Below are 23,343 nucleotides of genomic sequence, written 5' to 3' on the forward strand. Positions count from 1 at the left end.
TACTTTAGCTTACCTTAAATACTCCATATATAATCCTCTAAAAAGGTAGCATCGGCAAGAAAGATGAATCCGTTGGAAATACAGCTGAACTATCCTTCATGGACTAGAACAAGTGTGTTCTGTGCTGGAGCTTAAGACCTGTGGAAAGGGGCACTGCCCCCACCGGGCGCAATGGCTCATGCCTGTAATCCCAGCACTTTGGGAGGCAGAGGTGGGTGGATCACTTGAGGTCAGGAGTTCAAGACCAGCCTGGCCAATATGGTGAAAGCCTGTCTCTACTAAAAACCCAAAAAAACTAGCCAGGATTGTGGCGTGTGCCTGTAATCCCAGCTATTCAGGAGGCTGAGGCAGAAGAATTGCTGGAACCCGGGAGGTTGTTGCAGTGAGACGAGATCATGCCACTGCACTGCAGCCTGGGCAACAGAAGAAGACTCCATCTCAAAAAAAAAAGGACTACCCCTAATTTGTAAACCATTTAGATGTGTCTACTACATTTAACTTTTCTTAATGTTTGTCAACTTTTATTCATTATACCTTGACATACTGGAACACAAAACTTGATTCCTTTGAAAACTAAAGAGAGGTTGATAAAAAATACACAAGCCCTAGATTCTTAATTGGAACTGACTACACTCTCATTTTTTAAAAATGGACTGACGATGCCTAATAAAACCAGGCGAAATTAACTTTATTCTTTCTTTCATGGAGCTTGCACAGGAAAGCTAAAAAGGAGGGTCTGTGTGGAGACAGGGGGCTCAACCACAAGAGAGGGGGAAATCAAGTTCTATAGCAAGAACCATACTGGAGGCCGGGCACGGTGGCTCATGCCTGTAATCCCAGCACTTGGGGAGGCTAAGGCTAGCGGATCACCTGAGGTCAGGAGTTCAAGACCAGCCTGGCCAACATGGCAAAACCCTGTCTCTACTAAAAATATTTTAAAAAATTTAGCTGGGAGTGGTGGCAGTTGCCTGTAGTTCCGGCTACTTCGGAGGCTGAGGCAGGAGAATTGCTTGAACCCCGGAGGTGAAGGTTACAGTGAGCCGAGGTTGCACCACTGCACTCCAGCTTGGCCGACAGAGCAAGACTGTCTCAAAACAAACAAAACAAAACTATTGGTTCACTGTCTTTCAACTGACTGGACAGCAAAAGGAATATTTTTCCAAAGAATATACTTCAAATCAGAACTGATGCACCATCCTTGCCTTACCGGAGCCCGTGAAGAGAGGGAGGAGACATTCCTTAAGGAAAGACTGTGCTCTGGGAGGGGGTAGGTGGCGTCGTTTCGGGGTGTAAAGCCATGGAATGCTGATTTGTAGGCAGAGTTGTTTAAGGAGGTCTTGTCACACTCAGTGGCATCTGTTATGATAAAGCCAATGGGCGTTTACACTCATCTGCCCATTTCTGTCAAGACCCTATGGCTGAGGTCAGAACGATGTCCTGGGAGAACCAGTTACCTCTAACCTTCCAGTTCAGACACTGCCAGCTTAACTATGTGGAAACTGGCTCACAGACCCTGCTAAGTGCTGCAGCATGACAGCGTTTCTATGAATTTGTTGGTACATGTGGGACTTTAGCTCATCTGAGGAGTCGAACAGCAGCTGTGAAAGTCTTCTACTCACTCCCTGTTGAGGCTGGCCCGGTTTGCTACACAAACACGGCGGCCCTAGGACCATGGGGCTATTTCTGCAGATGCCCTCTGGAACCAGCTGCTCTGAACATGGTGGGGGTGTTGGAGCAGCAGTTTCTCCAAAGTCCACACATAGTTAAGGCTCTGAAAACAGCACGACGCACAGAAATGATTTCAGATGCTTTTCAGTAGCCACTTTCATGCCAACTCTTTATTTCCATACTAGAAAATCTTCTATTTCCACCTCTAGTGGTCCCTGCTAGCACAGATGACCATAAAACCCAGGCCAGAAAGGTTCTGGTCTGCCATGAACTTGTTCTGCTGCTGTGGAAGTCACCCTGACTCGGGGAGGAAGGGACACACAGGTGGTGTCAGTCTTGCTCAAGTAAACGGGCTGTTTTCCAAACACTGTGACTTGGCTATTGAGTAGGGATACCTGGTTTCATTGGCAATCTTCCAGTATCTCTCTCGCAAAAGGAACGCTGCACTTTTTGGTTGTCTCTGCCGAGTGAAGACCCCCTTTTTATTCCCCAGCACTCTCGTCGGTGCTAAAAAAAACAAAAAAAAAAAAGACACAAAGCGATTCAGATGACTTCTGATGGGTCAAGTTAGAACCACACTGGAGCCAAGGTAGGCACTACATAGAAATGTCTTGTTTTTTTTTCTTTTGAGATGATCTCACTGTCCCCCAGGCTGGAATGTGGAGACACAATCATAGCTCCCTGTGGCCTCAACCTCCTGGGCTCAGGCGATCCTCCGCCTCAGCCTCTCAAGCACCACCATGCCCGGCTAATTTTTTTTTTTTTTTTTTTAAGTAAAGACAAGATCTCATTATGTTGCCCAGGCTGGTCTCAAACTACTAGGCTCAAGCAATCTGCCCTCCTCAGCCTCCCCAAGGTGCTGGGATTATAAGCACGAGCCACCATGTTCAGCCAAATGTCCTCTTATAGTTTCAGGATGCTTGCTGTGAAGTGACAATTTATGGGTTGAAATATTTAAATACCACTGCTCTGCCCAACACTCAGGTTTCCTGATGTGTTAATTCCTAGTTTTCTACTCTGTGAGGGGAAAAACCCAAAACAGTGGCTGGGTGTGGTGGCTCATGCCTATGTAATCCCAGCGCTTTGGGAGGCTGAGGCAGGTGGATCACCTGAGGTCAGGAGTTCGAGACCAGCCTGGCCAACGTGAGGAAACCCCGTCTCTATTAAAAATAAAAAAATTGGTCGGGCACAGTGGCTCATGCCTGTGTAATCCCAGCACTTTGGGAGGCCAAGGCAGGCAGATCACAAGGTCAGGAGTTCAAAACCAGCCTGGACAATATGGTGAAACCTCATCTCTACTAAAAATACAAAAATTATCCGGGCATGGTGGTGGGTGCCTGTAGTCCCAGCTACTCAGGAGGCTGGAGCAGGAGAATTGCTTGAACCCAGGAGGCAGAAGTTGCAGTGAGCTGAGATCATGCCACTGCACTCCAGCCTGGGCGACAGAGTGAGACTCCATCTCAAAAAAAAAAAAAAAAAAAGCACCAAAAGTTTATCTTTTACTTGCAAAAATAAGGTTTACATGCTGGCTTCCCATCTGTCTGGTAACAAGGTAGGCAGAGAGCTGTGGGTATCTGGGACAGTTACCCTTGAAAAAGCTTGGGTCTTTCTGAAGAGATAGCACCTAGTGGGAGCCAGGGTCCTGACCAGCCACAGGTGCCTACGTGGGACCTACTCATGGAGTTCAAAGTCCTCTGGGGCAGGGCCGATGTTCAGCTTGTCAGCACCCACCACCAGTGGTCATCAGGCCTGAGCTGAGGCTGGTGGGAAACACAGCTGGCAAAGACCCGTCAGGGCTGTGCTCTCAGGACATTCTCTGTCCCCAATGAGACCACCACTAAATGGAAATGTTAAATGCAAAGGAGGCCTTCCCCACCAAAAGGTTCAAGACTGTTTCTTCCACGAGTGAACACAGGCACCGCCAAGTACTTCGTCAGATGCAGCCCTTACAAAACCCACAAGGTGGCGGCATTATCCCCACTGGACAGGCTTATGATAAGCTTAGGTGACTTGCCCATCGTGATGCAGCTCATTTCTTTTTTCTAAGATCGAGTCAGCTGGCCACAATGGCTCACGCCTGTAATCACAGCACTTTGGGAGACCCAGATGCATGGATCCCCTGAGGTCGGTAGTTCAAGCCCAGCCTGACCAACATGGAGAAACCCTGTCTCTACTAAAAATACAAAATTAGCCGGGTGTGGTGGCGCATGCCTGTAATGCCAGTTAATTGGGAGGCTGAGGCAGGAGAATTGCTTGAACCTGGGAGGTGGAGGTTGCAGTGAGCTGAGATAGCACCACTGCACTCCAGCCTGGGAAACAAGAGCAAAACCCCCTCTCAAAAAAAAAGACTCTCACTTTATTGCCCAAGCTACAGTACAGTGGTCTGATCTTAGCTCATTGCAATCTCCATCTCCCAGGTTCAACCGATTCTCATGCCTCAGTCTCCCAAGTGGCTGGAATTACAGGCATGTGCCACCATGCTCGGTTAATTTTGTATTTTTAGTAGAGATGGGGTTTCTCCATGTTGGCCAGGCTGGTCTTAAACTCCTGACCTTAGGTGATCTGCCCACCTCGACCTCTCAAAGTGCTGGGATTACAGGCGTGAGCCACCGCGCCCAGCCTGCAGCTCATTTCTTATCACATAAAGCCTCACGCCTCTCCACAAAACTGCCATCACGGATGTCCCCAGAAACCATTTATTGCAGGTGCCACGCAGAGGAGAGCTTCCTGTTCTCCTTTTCCCTTTCCCTCTTCCTTCTCACCTCATCTTGTTCATTCATTCATCCCTTTTCCACTCTCACTTTTAAGCTTTAACCTTTCAAAGGCCTGTCTTCCCCTGTAAGTAACGTAATTCCCACCATTACCATATCCTTCTCCAACCCACCAAACTGCCATCCTGAGTTTACAGTAAGTCCATAAACTAAGAAATGGGACACATTCATTGCGAACATGGCAGCCCCTCATCTGTCCCCATGTGAGAACACAGATCTTATTCTCTTTGAAGACCAATTTTGTTTTTTAAAGGCAGGTCTCGCTCTGTTGCCCAGGCTCTCGCGCAGTGGTGCAATCACAGCTCACTGCAGCTTCCAACTCCTGTGCTCAGGTGATTCGCCTGCCTCAGCTTCCCAAGCAGCTGGGACTACAGGCACACACCACCACGCCTAGCTAATTTGTTTTTGTAGAGATGGGGTCTTGCTATGCTGAACAGGCTGGTTTTGAACTCCTGGCCTCAAGCGATCCTCCCACCCTGGCCTCCCAAAGTGCTGGGATTACAGGCATGAGCCACCATGCCCAGCCTGAAGACTTTTAAATGCTGCCTCATTCAAGATGCGTTGAAACAACCTGTATTCACTTTTGAGGTGAGTAATGTACAACAGCCTGAAATACCTTAAGCTTCTCAGGCTTTGTACCCTACTATGGAATAATGAGTGTTTCCCAAAAGTAAATCCATAATGAGGTCCCGTTTTTCCTTCCTCCTTGGCTACGAAATAGACAAGAACAAGACAAGCTAGCCATTTCCGTCTCACCATAGCTGACTCTCCTGTCTGCTTTTTGACCACATTTGGGAGGCGGGGGCCTGACTGCTTTCCTGCTTCCTAAGCACAACTTACTTTTCCTACGAAATTCTCAACGCAACCTACATGGATTAAACCAGCTTCCCCACTGTTTCCAATATTCTTACAATCGAAATGGCCAGCATTGGCAAGGCAACCTGAAAAAATAAGGACGGGTACCTTATCCCATGAGCCAAACTGCCACTTACACTGTTCAGTCATGAAATCGGCAAAATTCCAGATGAGCTCTCCAACCACGTACTTTCTGCGTTTTTGATCCAGAACCACATGGTACTGCTCTAGCAGACTCTTCTGGTACTCTTCAGTGAACATCAGAGGCGGGTCCTGGCATTCAACGCAAAGAGAATAAGAGTCAGAACTGGCAGAATTGTAAAGTTAGATAAAAATAAAGATCCACTTGATGGTGACCAAAATATCTGTCCTCGCAGGGGGCTATAGTGACTGCAGGACTCACTGATGCTGGGGTAAAGACAGCCAGGGAATGATGTAACCCAGAATAAGAAAGGAGGTTTAAAGAAAAAGATAACCTTAATGAGCAACTGCTTTATTTATGAATGTAATTTGATACTCACTTTACATTACTTTTCTGCCTCTATCTGCTGGTACAATCTTTTTTTTTTTTTTTTTTAGACAGAGTCTCGCTCTGTCGCCCAGGCTGGAGTGCAGTGGCCAGATCTCAGCTCACTGCAAGCTCCGCATCATGGATTTGCGCCATTCTCCTGCCTCAGCCTCCCGAGTAGCTGGGACTACAGGCGCCCGCCACCTCGCCCGGCTAGTTTTTTGTATTTTTTTTAGTAGAGACGGGGTTTCACCGCATTAGGCAGGATGGTCTCGATCTTCTGACCTCGTGATCCGCCCGTCTCGGCCTCCCAAAGTGCTGGGATTACAGGCTTGAGCCACCGCGCCCGGCCTGCTGGTACAATCTTAAAGCTAACCTACACTACCGGTAAAAATATGTCTTTGGGTCAGGTGCAGTGGCTCTTGCCTGTCATCCCAGCAGTTTGGGAGGCTGAGGTGGGAAGACTGCTTGAGTCCCGGAGATCAAAGCAGCAGTGAGCTGTGTTCACAACACTGCATTCCAGCTTGGGTGACACAGCAAGACCCTGTCTCAAATAAATAAATAAATAAATAAATACAATTAAATTAAACTAAACCGGGCTGGGCATGGTAGCTCAGGTCTCTAATCCCAGTACTTTTGGAGGTCGAGGCAGGAGGATCACTTGAGCCCGGAGTTCAAGACTAGTCTAGGTAACACAGTGAGACCCAGTCTCTACAAAAAGCCTAAATATTAGCCAGGCGTGGTGACGCACGCCTGTGGTTCCAGCTACTTTGGGGGCTAATGAGGGAGGATCACTTGAGCTCAGGAGGGTGAGCAGTGAGCTGTGATTACGCCGCTGCACTCCAGCCTGGGCAACAGAGTGAGGCTGTCTCAAAAAAAATTCTTTTATACTAAATCAATTCAGTTATCCTAGTCATATATCAAGACCTCAGTAGCCATGTGTAGCTTGTGTGTAGCATTTCAGACAGTGCAAATGTAGAACATTTCCATCACTGCAAGAGTGTTTTTGTTTTTGTTTTTTTTTGAAACAAGGTCACCCAGGTGGGAGTACAGTGGTGCCATCAGAGCTGAATGCAGCCTCGACCTACTGGGCTCAAACAATCCTCCCACCTCAGCCTCCCAAGTATCCTGGACTATAAGCACTCACAACCATGCCTAACTAATTTAAAATTTTTTGTAGAGATGGGGTCTGTGTTACGCAGACTGGTCTCAAACTCCTGGGTTCAAGAGATCCTCTGACCTTGGCGTCCCAAAGTGCTAGCATTCCAGGTGTGAGCCACCAGGCCCAGCACTGCAGAGGTTCTATCAGCACTGACCTAGACCCTCTCGAGAGTTTCTTAAGAGTTTAGAGCTCGCCGGGCGCGGTGGCTCAAGCCTGTAATCCCAGCACTTTGGGAGGCCAAGACGGGTGGATCACGAGGTCAGGAGATCGAGACCATCCTGGCGAACACGGTGAAACCCTGTCTCTACTAAGAAATACAAAAAACTAGCTGGGCGAGGTGGCGGGCGCCTGTAGTCCCAGCTACTCGGGAGGCTGAGGCCGGAGAATGGCGTGAACCCGGGAGGCGGAGCTTGCAGTGAGCTGAGATCCGGCCGCTGCACTCTAGCCTGGGCTACAGAGCGAGACTCCGTCTCAAAAAAAAAAAAAAAAAGAGTTTAGAGCTGGGGCTTGGCGCGGTGGCTCATGCCTGTAATCCCAGCACTTTGGGAGGCCAAGGCGGGTGGATCACTTGAGGTCAGGAGTTCAAGATCAGCCTGACCAACATGGTGAAACCTCATCTCTACTGAAAATACAGTATTAGGTGGGCGTGGTGGTGCGTGGCTGTAATCCCAGCTACTTGGGAGGCTGAGGCACGAGAATCGCTTGAAACCAGGAGGTGGAGGTTGCAGTGAGCCGAGATTGCGCCACTGCACTCCAGCCTGGGCGACAAGAGCGAAACTCATCTCAGAAAAAAAAAAAAAAGAATTCAGAGCTGGTTACCTTTTCAAAAAGGATAAGCAAGCGAGCATATCCACGAGCCAACTCTCCCTACTTAACTAGTTTGCAGAAGTGGCATTCTGTAAGCACGATAAATTTAAGGGTGCAAACAAAACATCACAGTCCACTGTGGGTGGCTATTCCCTGTGTGTCAACGGGAGTCCCAGGAGCTGTGACAAACAAGTGTGAGCTGGCTGGGGAGGGTACGAGGGGCTGGACGGGGTTCAGGAATCCACATGAAAAAAAAACCTCACAAGACAAACCAACATATCTTTAGTGAGGAGGACAAAAAAATCAGATGGATTAAAAAAAATGGGGACAGGCCGGGCATGGTGGTTCATGCCTGGATTCCCAGTACTTTGGGAGTCCAAGGCAGGAGAATCACATGAGGCCAGGAGTTCCAGACCAGCCTGATAGTGAGACTCCATCTTTACAAAAAAATTTAAAAATAGGCTGCCCATGATGGTGATGGCTGTAGTCCCAGCTACTCAAGAGGCTGAGGCAGGGGAATCGCTTCAGCCCAGGAGTTCAAGGCTGCAGTGAGCTATGATGGCACCACTGCACTCCAGCCTAGGCAACAGAACAAGACCCTGCAAAAAAAAAAAAAAAAAAAAAAAGAAAAGGCTAGCACAGTGGATCACGCCTGTAATCCCGGCACTTTTGGAGGCCAAGGCGGGAAGATCAGTTGAGTCCAGGAGTTTGAGACCAGCCCAGACAACATAGCAAGACCCTATCTCTAAAAAATAAACATTTTTTAAAAAGAATCTTTTAGCTGGTGATTATGTTGCCAACATGAGAATTCCAGGTAGAAGAAACAGCTCAAGCAAGAGAGGGAGAGCAAACGAGGGCAGTGGAAACAGATCAGTGGCCAGGAGTGAGGGGAGAAGAGGATGAAAACCCAGGAGAGAGCAGAGGACACTGAGTGTCCTGACCAGGGTTTAGGGCTTTGTCCTGTGGGCCTGGGGGAGCCGATGACAGGACTCCCAAAATTGTCACCTGTGGCTGGCGCAGAGGCTCACACCTGTAATCTCAGCCCTTTGGAAGGCTGAGGCAGGAGATCACTTGAGCCCAGGAGTTCAAGATCAGCCTGGGCAACACAGCAAGACCTCATCTCTACAAAAGTAAAAAAATTAGCCAGGCATGTTAGCATGTGCCTATGGTCCCAGCTACTCAGGAGGTTGAGGTGGGAGGATCACTTGAGCCCAGGAGGTTAAGGCTGCAGTGAGCAGTGACCACACCACCACACTCTAGCCTTAGTGACAAAGAAAGATCCGGTCTCAAACGCAAACAAATACAAATTTGGATTTGTTAAGAAGACTACTTGGGCACAGGTGATAGGAGGCTGTCTGGAAACAAAGCTGGTAAGGAGGCCACCTCTGAGGACCAAGCAAAGGGGGCTGAGGCGAACGTGGATGAGGCAGCGGGAGGTGAGCCCAAAGCTGAAGTGAGGGGAGCAGTGCAGTGGGCGCAGGGCAGGCCGGGGGAGGTGAGTGACATCACTGCCTCGAGAGAACACACAAACAGAAAGCTCAACACCGCTTACCTGGTGAAACCCAACAATCGTTTCCGCTCCATACTCGCTCTGAATAATGGGCTTCTGATACGTCTTATACCAGCTCTCAAACTGGGTGGTAAGCTGCTGCTGAATCAACTCCAGGTGCCCATAGTCGTGATACCAAGAGTAGTAGCTGTTCAAACAGATCACGTCCACATATGGAGCCTAGGACCAGAGTGGCAGAGCCCATTTAGCACCCAGAAGACAGCATGACTCAGCACTCACACACTGTGGGGGCTTCTCTGACAGAGAAGGTAAGAAGGGGATGTAATCCCAGCACTCTGGGATGCTGAGGCAGGAGGATGGCTTGAGGCCAGGCGTTTGAGACCAGCCTGGGCAACACAGCAAGACCCCAGCTCTACAAAAAATAGTAGTGAAAAAATTAGCAGGGCATGGTGGCTCATGCCTGTAATCCCTGCACACTGGGAGGCCAAGGTGGGAGGATCGCTTGATCCCAGGAGTTCAAGACCAGCCTGGGCAATATCGCAAGACCCCCTTTCTACCAAAAAAAAAAACCAACCTAGAACGGGAAGAGCTGCCTCCTGGGGCTGAGAACATGCAAGTACACCAATTTAGATCCTGAAATTACCCTGCTCCATAGGCAGGAAACATGGTCACATAGTGGCCCAAAGGAGGCAGGCCTGTCACTCCACGTTGATGCTCACGACATGCACAGCTGGGAAGGGCTGTGAGAGGCACAGCAGCTGCCAACGCACAGTCCTCAGCCAAAGCCCAGGGCCCGCGCCACTGGAACTGTGTCCTCTCCAGGCAGCACTCCCATCACCGGGCCTCCCCTCACCTTGCCCTGGAGAAGCGTTCCCACCCGAGGGGCCGATGAAGTCGTTCTCACAGAAAATCTTTTTTTGTTTCATTTTGGGAGAGAGTCTCGCTCTGTCCCCCAGACTAGAATGTTAGTGGCGCGATCTCAGCTCACTGCAACCTCTGCCTCCCATGATCAGGTGCTTCTCGTGCCTCAGCCTCCCAAGTAGCTAGGATTACAGGTGCGCGCCGCCATGCGTGGCTAATTTTTTTGTGTTTTTGGTAGAAACCAAGTTTCACCAGTTGGCTGGGCTGGTCTTGAACTCCTGACGTCAAGTGATCTGCCTGCCTCAGCCTCCCAAAGTGCTGCGATGATAGACATAAGCCACCATGCCCGGCTGTCACAGAGAATCTTGAGACAGCTTTCACGAGGCAGTGCTGTGGGCTGTAGAGGACTTGCAAGAGTCCATCCTAGGAGCAGAGCAGGGAAGACCGAGTAGGACCACCCCCAGCTTCAGCAAAGCAGTGCTCACGGCTGAGCAGCAGAGGCTTCTGTGTCCAACTGGCTAGTTTCTAATGTGTCCTAAACACACTTTTTTCTAGTAAAAATGCTGGCCGGGTGTGGTGGCTCACACCTGTAATCCCAGCACTTTGGGAGGCAGAGGCGGGGCGGATCAAGAGGTCAGATAGAGACCATCCTGGCTAACATGGTGAAACCCCATCTCTACTATAAATACAAGAAAGTTAGCTGGGTGTGGTGGCGGGCACCTGCAGTCCCAGCTACTCGGGAGGCTGAGGCAGCAGAATGGCGTGAGCCCTGGAGGCGGAGCTTGCAGTGAGCCGAGATCGCGCCACTGCACTCCAGCCTGGGCGAGAGAGCAAGACTCTGTCTCAAAAAAAAAAAAGGAATGAAAAAAACCCAGACTGGCAGCGCATGGTTCTTTCCAGATGTTCCAATGAGCAGGTTTCAGGACGAGCCTAGGCAAAGGCAGGGAGAAGTGGGATGGGGACCCCCAGGCTCACCCCCTTGTCTGCTGCATAGTTGGAGTTGGTTACAAAGGTCACAGGCCGGGAGGGGTCCAAGGCTTTGGTGTGAGCGATCACCATCCTGTCCACAAAAGGCAGAAGACACGGGTTCTGTCAGTCCAGGAATGGCTCAGACACCCTCCCATCCTCTCTGTCCCATCTTCCCCCGCCAGAACACAACACGGGGCCGGGCATGGTGGCTCACACCCGTAATCCCAGCAGTTTGGGAGGCCGAGGCAGGTGGATCACCTGAGGTCAGGAGTTCAAGATCAGCCTGGCCAACATGGTGAAACCCCTTCTCTACTACAAATACAAAAATTAGCCGGGCATGGTGGCGCGCATCTGTAACCCCAGCTACTTGGGAGGCTGAAGCACAAGAATCACTGGAACCCGGGAGGTGGAGGTTGCAGTGAGCTGAGATCGCGCCACTGCACTCCAGCCTGGTCCACAGAGCAAGACCCTGTCTCAAAACAAACAAACAAAAACAAAGGAAAAAAAAAAAAAAAAGCATGGAGCTGCTGCTTTCTTCCCTAACTGGATATATATTTTAAGTAAGGGCACATGTTCCTCTAGTCCTAGACCAAGCTCTCTAACATCACTCTTTCTCCCCCCATCTCTGAATCCTATCCTCCCAGAGGAGTAGCCACCCTTCCAGGTACACAGAGCCGAGGCCACTGGGCTGAACACTGCTAAAAATGAGGTTGACTCCCTGAAACAGCTCTTGAACACAGGAGTGGATGGGTGCAGAATTGGGTGGGGTATTTATTAATGCATCAAGCAAACAGGGGCACTCCCTGGAAAGTAGGCATGGAGCTGGGTGCGAGGTGCTCAGCAGTGACTCAATCTAAGTCCACAGGTCCTGGGCAGTGGGAGTGGAGACATATGCACAGAGAAATGGTGCAAGAGCCGGGCACGGTGGCTCACGCCTAGAATCCCACCACTTTGGAGGCTTACTAGAGACCAGCATTTCAAGACCAGCCTGGGCAACATAGCAAGACCTTGTTTCTACAACAAATTTAAAAATTAGGGGTGGGCATGGTGGCTCACGCCTGTAATCCCTACACTTTGGAAAGCCGACGTGGGTGGATCATGAGGTCAAGAGTTTGAGACCAGCCTGGCCAACATGGTGAAATTCTACCTCTACAAAAAAATACAAAAAAAACATAGCTGGGCATGGTGGCACACACCTGTAATCCCAGGTACTCATGAGGCTGAGGCAGAAAAATTGCTTGAACCCAGGAGGTAGAGGTTGTAGTGAGCCAAAATCATACCACTGCTCTCCAGCCTGGGCAACAGAGCAAGACTCCATCTTGGGGAAAAAAATTTTTTTTTTAACTTAGCCTGGCATGGCACTGCACGCCTGTGGTCCCAGGTATTTGGGAGGCTGAGTGGGGAGGATCACTTAAGCCCAGGAGGCCGAGGTGGCAATGAGCCGTGACTGCACCACTGCACTCCAGCCTGGGGAACAGCGAGACCCTGACTCTGAAAAACAAACAATGAAAGAAATGTTTCAAATGGAAGTGACAAGTGGTGGCAGGAATTGGGCTCTGCTAGACAATAAACATAACTTGGACCGGAGAGTCAAGGACAGCCTCTTAGAAGAAACGACCCTTAGGAAGGGTGCAGTGGCTCATGCCTGTAATCCCAGCAGTTTGGGAGGCCAAGGCGGGTGGATCACCTGAGGTTGGGAGTTCAAGATCAGCCTGACCAACATGGAGAAACCCCATCTCTACTGAAAATACAAATTAGCCGGGCATGGTGGTGCATGCCTGTAATCCCAGTTACTCAGGAGGCTGAGGCGGGAGAATTGCTTGAACCCAGGAGGCAGAGGTTGCGGTGAGCCGAGATCGCGCCATTGCACTCCAGCCTGGGTAACAAGAGCAAAACTCCATCTCAAAAAATAAATAAATAAATAAGAGGAAATGGCCTTTATACTGAGTAGAGTTAACCAGGAGGGATGAAGGGAAGAAAAACCCAACAGAGGGACCCGTCCATGCTCAGAGCTCCCAGCACCCACCCAAGTCCTCCACAGTATAGACTTTTTTTTTTTTTGAGACAGGGTCTTGTTCTGTCACCCAGGCTGGAGTGCAGAGGCCTGATCTCGGCTCACTGCAACCTCCGTCTCCCAGGTTCAAGCGATTCTCCTGCCTCAGCCTCCCAAGTAGCTGGGATCACAGCCGCGCACCACCATGCCTGGCTAATTTTTGTATTTTTAGTAGAGACGGGGTTTCATCATGTTGGTCAGGCTGCTCTTGAACTCCTGACCTCGTGATCTGCCCGCCTCGGCCTCCCAAAGTGTTGGGATTACAGGCGTGAGCCATCACGCCCGGCCTTTTTTTTTTTCTGAGAGACAAAATCTCACTCTGTAGCCCAGGCTGGAGTACAATGACATCATCTCGGCTCACTGCAACCTCTGCTTCCCGGGTTCAAGCAATTCTCCTGCCTCAGCCTCCCAAGTAGCTGGGATTACAGGCGTCCACCTCCCCGCCCAGCTAATTTTTTTACTTTTAGTAGAGATGGGGTTTCAATATCTATTGGCCAGGCTGGTCTCCAACTTCTGGCCTCCGGTGATCCACCAACCTTGGCCTCCCAAAGTGCTGGGATTACAGGCGTGAGCCACCACGCCCAGCCTAGACTGTTGTTGAAGCCTGTTTTCCTCCTTCCTCGGTTCATTTCTTCTTTTATGCCCTCCCCAATCATTGCTCTACCCATCTGAAGGCTGTGACTGGCACAGATCAGAACAGAACCCCCTACCTCAAGTTCCAAACCCACACTCTCCAACAGCCAGGCTCTCAGATGGGATGCTTCAAAGTCTTGGGACAGCCTGGCTGAACCTCTCCAGCCTGGGTGGCTCCCTCCAAATCCTGCCCCAGAAAACAGGAATCTCCTCTGGCCACCTCCCAAAGAAGCCTGTCTGGAAGCCTCAAACACCTGCTCCTAGAAGCCTGTACTCTTCCCCTTCCCTTCGCAACAAACGTCCTGTCCACCCAGTCCTGCTGAGCACAACCCTGTGGCCTGAGCTCTGAATTGTCCATGGCCCAGGTTGCGACAACTTCTCAGAGCCTTCTGCCTGCTGCAGACTTGGCTCAGCCCAAAGCACTGCATGAAATTGGGGTGTGCTATATGAGTCAAGAAGCATTTCTACCACCTCTGCTGCCTCTACCGCAAGTGAAAAACCTATTCTGAATGCTGAGTTAGAACTGCACGATTGTAAGGAAGAAAAGGGGGCCAGCAGTGGTTCACTCCTATAATTCCTGCACTTTGGGAAGCTGAGGCAGGAGGATCACTAGAGGCCAGGAGTTCCGGGCCAGCCTGGCAAACATGGTGAAACCCAGTCTCTACTAAAAATACAAAAATTAGCCGGGCACGGTGGCTCCCACCTGTAATCCCAGCACTTGGGAGACCGAGGTAAGTGGATCTCCTGAGGTCAGGAGTCCAAGACCAGCCTGGCCCAACACAGTGAAACCCCATCTCTACTGAAAAATGCAAAAGTTGGCCAGGTGCGGTGGCTCACGCCTGTAATCCCAGCACTTCGGGAGGTTGAGGCGGGTGGATCACGAGTTCAAGAGATCGAGACCATCCTGGCAAAAATGGTGAAACCCTGTCTCTACTAAAAATACAAATATTAGCAGGGTGTGTTGGTGTGTGCCTATAGGCCTAACTACTCAGGAGGCTGAGGCAGGAGAATCACTTGAACCTGGGAGGTGAAGGCTGCAGTGAGCCGAGATTGTGCCACTGCACTCCAGCCTGGCCACAGTGAGACTCCATCTCAAGGAAAAAAAAAAAAAAAAGGAAAAGTTAGCTGGGCGTGGTGGCCCGTGCCTGTAATCCCACCTACTCAGGAGGCTGAGGCTGGAGAATCGCTTGAACCAGGGAGGCGGAGGTCGCAGTGAGCTGAGATCATGCCCCTGCACTTCAGCCTGGGCAACAGAGGGAGACTCTGTATCCAAAAAAAAAAAAAGAAAAAGAAAAAAGAAGAAAAAATTAGCTGGTTGCGATGACACACATCTATAATCCCAGCTACTTGGGAGGCTAAGGCGGGAGGATCACCTGAGCCTGGGAAGTCAAAGCTGCAGTGAGCCAACATTGAACCACTGCACTCCAACCTGGGCAACCAGACTGAGAACCTGTTTCAAAAAAAAAAAAAATAACCAGGCCAGGCACAATGGCTCATGGGTGCCTGTAATCCTAGCTACTCGGGAGGCTAAGGCAGGAGAATCACTTGAACCCGAGAGGCAGAGGTTATAGTGAGCGGAGATCACCCCACCGCACTCTAGCCTAGGCAACACAGTGAGACTCCATCTCAAATTTAAAAAGTGAAAAAAAAAAAAAAAGAAAAAAAAATTTGGGTGGGTATTTGGTCCCTGAATGTCCAGGTATAGACGGCCTTCCCATTGGGCTGGACGGGAGGCTGATCTCGAACAGCACACGTCCACCCCAGCCAGCCGCCTGCCAGGGTCTCCTCCCCAATCTAGCCGAGGGCAGGCAGGGGGCACTCACTTCAAGTAGTAGCCGGCAGATTCCAGGTGGGACGCAGGCTCGTTGGCCACAGACCACATCACGACGGCGGGGTGGTTCTTGTCCCTGCGCACCACTTCCTCCATCACCCGCATGTGGTTCTGCAGGGACATGTTGTTGAAGAACTGCCTGCAGGCCAGGAGGGAAGGGACAGAGGGTCATGGTGCAGCCCACGGGCTGGGCAGGCGGAGCAGGTGCACAGCGGGGACTCACGGCAGTGCCAGGCCCACGCCAGGACACTCATCGATGACCACAATCCCATAGCGGTCACACATCTGCAGCACTTCCTCGGCGTAGGGGTAGTGGCTGGTGCGGAAGGCATTGGCACCAAGCCAGCGAAGCAGGTTGAAGTCCTTCACCAGCAGCGGCCAGTCGAAGCCCTTCCCTCGGATCTACGGGACAGCAGAGCCGTGTGACCCCTGTCCCTGTCGAAGCTGCACTTCCTCTGGGAGCCAGGAAGAGCCACCCCACGAGTCCCCTCTCCATTTGGAGCCATTTGCCTCATTGCCCTGAGCTGCCCTCAACTGCAGGACACAGGGAAGGTGAAAGTGGAGGGTGACCAGAAGCAGCCCCAAGGATCCAGGAGCCCCAACGCACGTCCGCATCCTCATGCTTGTTGACACCGTGGAAATAGAAAGGTTTCCCATTGATGAGGAACTGGCTTTCGGTGACAGCCACAGTGCGGATCCCCACAGGGAGTGTGTAGAAGTCAGACACAGGCCCCGGCGACATCTGTGCAGTCAGTCGCACCTACAACAACCAAAGCACCAGGTGTGAGCACCCCAACAGCCTAAGCCCTCTGCCAGGAAGGCCCCTCGTGCACCCCAGCAGCCGCCTCTGGGCCTGTAAGCAGAGATGCAGCAATCAGAGGCTCTCCTCTCCCCTGGCTGAACCTGGGACCTGCCCTTCAAAACGGGGTCTTCCCCTTGACCAGACAAGGAGGCTCATGCCTGGAGTTCTCACATTTTGGGAGGCTAAGGCAGAAGGATCACTGGAGTCCAGGAGTTCAAGACCAGCCTGGCAACAGCCTGAGACCTCATCTCTATAAAAAAAAAACTTTTTTGAGACAGTCTCACTCTGTTCCCCAGGCTGGAGTGCAGTGGTGTGATCTCGGCTCACTGCACCCTCTGCCCCCTGAGTTCAAGCAATTCTCCTGCCTCAGCCTCCCGAGTAGCTGGAATTACAGGTGTGCACCACCATGCCCAGCAAATTGTCATATTTTTAGTAGAGATGGGGTTTCACCATATTGGCCAGGCTGGTCTCAAACTCCTGGCCTCAGGCCATCCACCCACCTCAGCCTCCCAAAATGGTGGGATTGCAGGCATGAGCCACTGCGCCCAGCTTACAATTTTTTTTTCTTTAATTAGCCAGGCATGGCAGCATGTGCCTGTAGTCCCAGCTACTCAGGAGGCCAAGGTAGGAGGATTGCTGCAGGCTGAGAGCTCAAGGCTGCAGTGAGCTGTGATCAGGCCACTGCACTCCAGCTGGGGTGACAGAGTGAGACCATCTCAAAAACAAAACAAAACAAAAAAAAAAAAACTGGGCCTCCCACCAAGGGTGAGAAACATCAGAAAGCTCAGAGGACCACGCTGCCCGTTCACCTGTCCTGGGCTCCTGCTGAAGCCAAGGTCACCAGATGCGGGCAAAAGACCTCCCTTGGGCAAGCCCCAAACCACCATTACCTCCAACGAGTACAGATAGGCGGGGCGTTCGTGCATCAGGTATGGCCACCAGAGCCTGGCACCCGGCACCTTCAGTTGGCCCTGGGTTCCTGTCCCGTTCGCCACGAGTTTGTTTTCTGCATCCAGAAGACGCACTTCCAACTCGAACAGGTTACTGCCCTTGACAGAGATCTGGTAATTCACCAGCCCTGCGAGAAACGAGAAAGACCAGTGCTGTGAGAGGGACATGACCTGAGTCACACAAAAGGGAGTGCCCTGCAGCCACCGCTGCCAGGAAGCCATTTGTTTCTGTTGCTTTTTTTTTTTTTTTTTTAAATTGTTTTTGTTTTTTTTCTTGAAACGGAGTCTCACTCTGTTCCCCAGGCTGGAGTGCAGTGGCATGATCTCGGCTCACTGCAATCTCCACCTCCAGGGTTCAGGTGATTCTCCTGCCTCAGCCTCCCAAGTACCTAGGATTATAGGCGTGCACTACCATGCTCGGTGAATTTTTATATTTTTTAGTAGAGATGGGGTTTTGCCATACTAGCCAGGCTGCTCTAGAACCCCTGACCTTAGGTGATCCACCCGCCTTGGCCTCCCGAAGTGCTGGGATTACAGGTGTGAGCCACCGCACCCAATGCTTTTTTTAATTTAAAAAAAGATTTTTTCGGCCAGGCACTGTGGTCAGACCTGTAATCCCAACACTTGAGGAGGCTGAGGTGGGAGGATTGCTTGAGCCCAGGAGTTCAAGACCAGCCTGGGTAAAACAGGGAAACCACTTCTTCCCTAAAAACACAAACAATCAGCCGGGCGTGCTGGTGCGTGCTTGCAGCCCCAGCAGCCCCAGCTACTTGGGAGGCTGAAGTGGGAGGACTGCTTGAGCCAGGAGTTCGGGGCTGCAGTGAGCTATGATCTTGAGGCAGGGTAGGTAGTCAAGAAGTGACTGTGTCCTTTGGACATGCCAGCCATGGCGCTGAGACACGTGACACGCATGTACAGCTACTGCGCATGTGCACCCAGAGGACAGCCCAGAACATGCTTACAGTAACACCTCTTCCCAGCTCCTTAGGAATTCATCATGGAAGACTCCCAGAAAGGGAGTTTCCCCAGTAATAATCGGCGCTGTCTCATCCTTACGAGCAGCCTGTCCTGAATTCTGTGTCTCAGGGTGAACCGTGTGTTTTGCACTTCATTATTTTTTTTGAGTTGGGGTGTCGCTCTGTCACCCAGGCTGGAGTGCAGTGTTGCAATCTCAGCTCACTGCAACCTCCACCTCCCAGGTTGAAGCAACTCTCCCATCTCAACCTCCTGAGTAGTTGGGATTGCAGGCTCACACCACAATGCCCAGCTAACGTTGGGTAGGCTGGTTTGAACTTCTGAACTCAAGTGATCCACCCGCCTCGGCCTCCAAAAGTGCTGGGATGACAGGCATGAGCCACTGCACCCAGGCTATTCTAAACTTTACTTCCAAAATACTTTTCCTGGGCAATAAATTGCTCTATGCTCCATCGCCTTGGCTGTGTGATTCTTCTTTCAATTCTTTTTTATTTATTTATTTTTTCAGACAGGGTCTCACTATGTTGCCCAGGCTGGTCTCGAACTTTGCAGCTCAAGCAATCTGCCTACCTTGGACTCCCAAAGTGCTGGGATGACAGGCATTAGCCACCACACCCAGCCTAAATTCTTTTAAACTTAGAACTGCGGCCCCACAACAGCTGTCAGTAGTCTCACCACTGAACTCTAGCCTGGGCCACAGTGCAAGGCCTCATCTCAGAAAGAGAAAAAGACCTATTTTTAAAAAAGAAAAAACTTAAAACAAAGATTTTTCTTAAATACAGGATATCCCAGGCCAGGTGTGGTGGCTCACACCTGTAATCCCAGCATTTTGGGAGGCTGAGGCACGTGGATCCAGAAGTCAGGAGTTCGAACCAGCCTGGCCAACATGGTGAAACCCTGTTTCTATTAAAAATACAAAAATTAGCTGGGCATGGTGGCACACGCCTGAGGTCCCAGCTGCTCAGGAGGCTGAGGCAGGAAAATTGCTTGAACCTGGGAGGCAGAGGTTGCTGAGCCAAGATCATGCCACCACACTCCATCCTGGGCAACAGAGCAAGACTCCATCTCAAAAAACAAACAAACAAACAAACAAAACAAAAACAAAAACAAAAAAAGCACACAGTGTATCCCAGCTGGGTGAGGTGGCTCACATCTGTAATCCTTGCACTTTGGCAGGTTGAGAAGGGTGGATCACCTGAGGTTAGGAGTTCAAGACCAATCAGGCCAACATGATTTAGTAGAGGGTTTAGTAGAAACCCTGTCTCTACTAAAAAAAAATACAAAAATTATCCAGGCCTGGTGGCGGATGCCTGTAATCCCAGCTACTCGGGGGGTTGACGCAGGAGAATCACTTGAACCCAGGAGGCAGAGTTTGCAGTGGGCCGAGATCGCACCATTGCCCTCCAGCCTGGCGACAGAGAGAGACTCCATCTCAAAAAACAAAAAGAGAGAGAGAGAGAGAGAGAGAGAGAAAGACAGGGTCTCCCTCTGTTGCCCAGACCAGAGTGCAGTGGCATGGTCATAGCTCACTGCACCCAGGCTCAAGTGATTCTCCTGCCTCAGCAGCTGGGACTACCAGTATGCATCACCATGCCTGGCTAATTTTTTAATTTTTTGTGGTGATGGCCTTGCTGCGTTGCCCAGGCTGGTCTTGAACTACTGGCCTCAAGAGATCCTCCTACCAGGGCCTTCTTGCAAAGTGCTGGATGACAGGTATGAGCCATCGTGCCTGGCCCCCCGAAGCTGCCTGTTCCTTGAGCATGACCTGTAGCAAGGGGAGCTGGAGTGAGAGCAGCACAGTGGCGAAGGGACACGACTGCCACCCTGAGCTGTGTGACGTTAGGCCAGACCCCTCTTCTCCAAGGGAGGTCAACCACACGGGTGATTTCGGGAGCCCGTGCCCACTCAGACAGCCTGGAATTTAGCTTTGTAGGTGGATGGGAACCTGTGAGGGTTTAGAGATGCTGGGAGCACCTTTTTCCTGGGAGAGCTTTCCAAACAGGGAACAAACAGAGCCACCCTGGGCCCCGCTGAGGGAGGATCCTACCAGAAGCCCTCACCACTGTCGTGCTCCACGCCGGTGGTGACGGTGATGTCATCGATGTAGGCGGTGGGTGTCGTGTACAGAAGCACAGACCGCTGCAGTCCCGCGTAGTTGAAGAAGTCAAAGTATGTATTCTGGACAAAGTAACCCTTGGGATACCTAGGGTGGGAGGACTGTGGTTCGCTGGGCACTTGCCCTGGGTCCCTTGACCTCAGCTCACATGCCTTCCCAGCCTCCCCAGATCCAGGGCCTCCACTCTGCAAAGGCCACCCTGTCCCTAGCAGGAAGACCACGGGGTGGGGCGGGAAGGTGGGTGCGTGCAATGGAAGCAGGATGGTACCCACTTGGAGGTGTCGGTCAGGTATTGGATGGTCCCTGGTGGCAGGGTGGTGGGGGTGAGCGTGTTGTTGATGGCGATAGTGATGCGGAGCTGGGAGGACAGGGGCCCCACCTGGACCAGGTTGCTGATGTCGGCTTCAAAGGGCAGGTAGCCCCCCTCATGCTCTAGCGTGTCGACCCCATTCACCCACTGCAGACACAGGAGACATGGGCAGGGGGTGGCAGGTCAGGGCATGAGGAGGTGCCCAGCTGTCGGGCACTCCCTCACATATCCAACAGTATGGGGCTCTGGGGCCTGCCCGCTAGACGGGAAGAATGGCATCCCAATGGGGTAGATCAGGCCACCTATTCCCCTACACAGGGCACAACACCCAAGGCAGGGCAGGGCCCCCCACCATCCCACCCCGGCAGACAGGCTGTGGGTGGCAGCTGGGGGTCCCATGCTGGTCAGCAGTCGTGCCCACCCACCCGCCCTGCCTGCTCCTGGCCGCACTGACCACGATGGCATAGGCGTGGGCACTGCCAATCCTCAGCACCACTCTTGTGCTCAGGTCCTGGGTCCATCGCTCCGGCAGGATCACCTCCCGTTCATACCACACCCAGCCAACAAAATGCCGCAGACGCCAGTCCTGGCTGATGTCGTTGAAGCTGGAGGGAACCGGCATGTCCAGGGTGGGGCCTGACTGTGGAGAGAAAGGCCAGGCTCAGCTCCTAGGCCCCCAAAGGGATCCGGGACCAGTGTGCTGCACAGCGTGTCCCAGGCTTAGTGCAAAAGCCCTGACACATTGTGAGGACTCTTGGCGGAACAGACAGATAACTTGCTGATAACAGGTCAATTGCCAGGGCGGTTCGTGCACCTGGGCCAGGGGAGCCAGGAGTTCCTCCTCAGAGTGGATGGGGCCCAATAGCTCCCAAGACAGGAGCGAGCCCAGGGCCACATCCCAGCCAGAGGCAAGAAGGTTCAGACCCACGACTAAGGCAGATGGCCCATTGCATGTCACAGGGAGGAAGGCTGGTTGGGGGGATGTGGGGAGCTTTGCTTAGGACACTGTGAGTGGGGCCCACACTGGCACCCAGCCCCTTCCTCTCTCCCTCCTGTACTGAATGATGCAAAGTCAGAAAAAGAGGATGTAGACCAGGCAAAAGCGGCCCAGACCTCACCCGGTTCCACTTCTCTGCTGACCACATCCGAGTCAGGAGGGGAACACGGGTGGCGTCCTTGGCCTGATGTCACGTCCTGTCCTCTATCTGAACCTTAAAAACCAGAAAGCTGACCTCAGGACGTCTAAACTGTCCCCTCCTCCCAATCCCCGGGCCCAGCTCTGTGCAGTGCATGCTGCTGTGCCAGGGGAGTGTGTGGGTGGTTCATGCCTGTAATCAGCACTTTGGGAGGTCAACGTGGGAAGATGGCTTGAGGCCAGGAGTTCGAGACCATCCTGGGTAACTAGTGAGACCCTATATCTTTAAAAAAAAAAAAAAAAGTCTCACTGTGTCGCCCAGGCTGGAGTGCAGTGGCATGATCTCAGCTCACTGCAACCTCTACCTCCTGGGTTCAAGCAATTCTCCTGACTCAGCCTCCCAAGTACCAGGGATTACAGGCGTGAACCACCACACTTGGTTAATTTTTATATTTTTAGTAGAGACGAAGTTTCACCATGTTATGTTGGCCAGCCTGGTCTCAAACTCCTGGCCTCAGGTGATTCGCCCGCCTCGGCCTCCCAAAGTGCTGGGATTACAGGTGTGAGCCACTGAGCCCGGGTAAGATTTTTTGTTTTGTTTTGTTTTGTTTTGCTTTTTAGCCAGGCGTGGTGGCCCCAGCTAAACTGCGGGACGGGAGAATCGAGTGAGCTCAGAAGTTAGGATGGCGCCACTCTCCTCCAGCCTGGGAGACAGGTGCAAACCCAGTCTCAAAAAACTTTTTTTTAAATAAAAAATAAATATTAAAAGGAAGGACACTGCACAGGCTCAGCCTTCGCCTCAGGAAGGGGTTCGGCAGGAGTCTTTTCTCCTCCTCCTGCCTCCTCCACCCCGGCCCTCCAGAGTGCCCCAGTTCCCCCGTCCCCCAACCCCGCGCCCCCTAAGCCCGTTGACCTTTAACCTCCTGCGGGCTCCCAGCTCCGGGAAGCCCAGGGGAAGGAGCCTGCGGGGACCCGGGATCCCCCACTCCCACCGCCGGGCTTCCAGACGCCTCCCGGCCCTGCCCCGAGATCGCACCTCCCGCAGCGGCCGCCGGTACCACTGCTCCTCAAAGCCCCGGCGTCGGTTGTCGGAGAAGTCGGCGCGGAAGCTCCAAAGGCCGTCCAGCTCCTTGCGCTCCCGCGACGGGCTCTCCCGGGGGTACAGCATCCCGCCCTGCAGCGCCAGCGCGCAGCCCCACAACAGCGGCCCAAGCACCGCCCAGGCCACCGCCAAGCCCCGGGCCATGCTTTCCGCTCGCCTACTCCCCCGCTCCCCTCTCCGTCACTGTCTGCTGGGCTAAGAAAAGCGCGGGAGGTGCCCGTAGGGCGCCTCGCGTGACGCGCCGGTGGCGTGACGCGCCTGAAGCCGTCCGCGCCATCTTGGTTCAGGACGAGTGCCAGGCCTGGAGGGGCGGGGCGGGGCGGGT

General features: G+C 52.1%; 1 protein-coding gene across 5 annotated transcripts; it reads right to left on the bottom strand.

The window, feature by feature from the left end:
• Positions 1–1,809: 1,809 nt before the first annotated feature.
• LOC112620246 (beta-glucuronidase) lies at positions 1,810–23,302 on the bottom strand. 5 transcript variants are annotated; one of them, XM_025378556.1, is made up of 12 exons: positions 22,953–23,302; positions 21,236–21,421; positions 20,744–20,928; positions 20,416–20,558; positions 17,321–17,508; positions 16,236–16,388; positions 15,852–16,030; positions 15,621–15,767; positions 11,118–11,202; positions 9,324–9,500; positions 5,432–5,567; positions 1,810–2,175 (listed from the first exon to the last, which is right to left on the bottom strand). In XM_025378556.1, the coding sequence occupies exons 1-12, from the start codon at positions 23,160–23,162 to the stop codon at positions 2,009–2,011; spliced, it is 1,956 nt and encodes a 651-aa protein (XP_025234341.1). In that variant the 5' UTR covers positions 23,163–23,302; the 3' UTR covers positions 1,810–2,008. The 5 variants fall into 5 exon arrangements, 4 of the variants coding, with proteins under 4 accessions (XP_025234341.1, XP_025234343.1, XP_025234342.1 ...); XM_025378558.1 differs by lacking the exon at positions 20,744–20,928 and having other exon boundaries at positions 22,953–23,173; XR_003118495.1 differs by lacking the exon at positions 11,118–11,202 and having other exon boundaries at positions 1,824–2,175.
• Between the last annotated feature and the right edge of the window lie 41 nt (positions 23,303–23,343).

Source organism: Theropithecus gelada, chromosome 3 (assembly GCF_003255815.1).
Source record: "Theropithecus gelada isolate Dixy chromosome 3, Tgel_1.0, whole genome shotgun sequence".
Classification (NCBI taxonomy): domain Eukaryota; kingdom Metazoa; phylum Chordata; class Mammalia; order Primates; family Cercopithecidae; genus Theropithecus; species Theropithecus gelada.

What these genes read in the sequence shown, in the direction of transcription:
- LOC112620246 (XM_025378556.1), bottom strand. Translation starts at nt 23,162, where the DNA reads ATGGCCCGGGGCTTGGCGGTGGCCTGGGCGGTGCTTGGGCCGCTGTTG. An exon ending in ACAAGCATGAGGATGCGGAC is followed by an intron (nt 16,031 to 16,235) that starts GTGCGTTGGGGC and finishes GCTGTCCCGTAG; the next exon opens with ATCCGAGGGAAGGGCTTCGA. An exon ending in GGCGTGGGCCTGGCACTGCC is followed by an intron (nt 15,768 to 15,851) that starts GTGAGTCCCCGC and finishes CCTGGCCTGCAG; the next exon opens with GCAGTTCTTCAACAACATGT.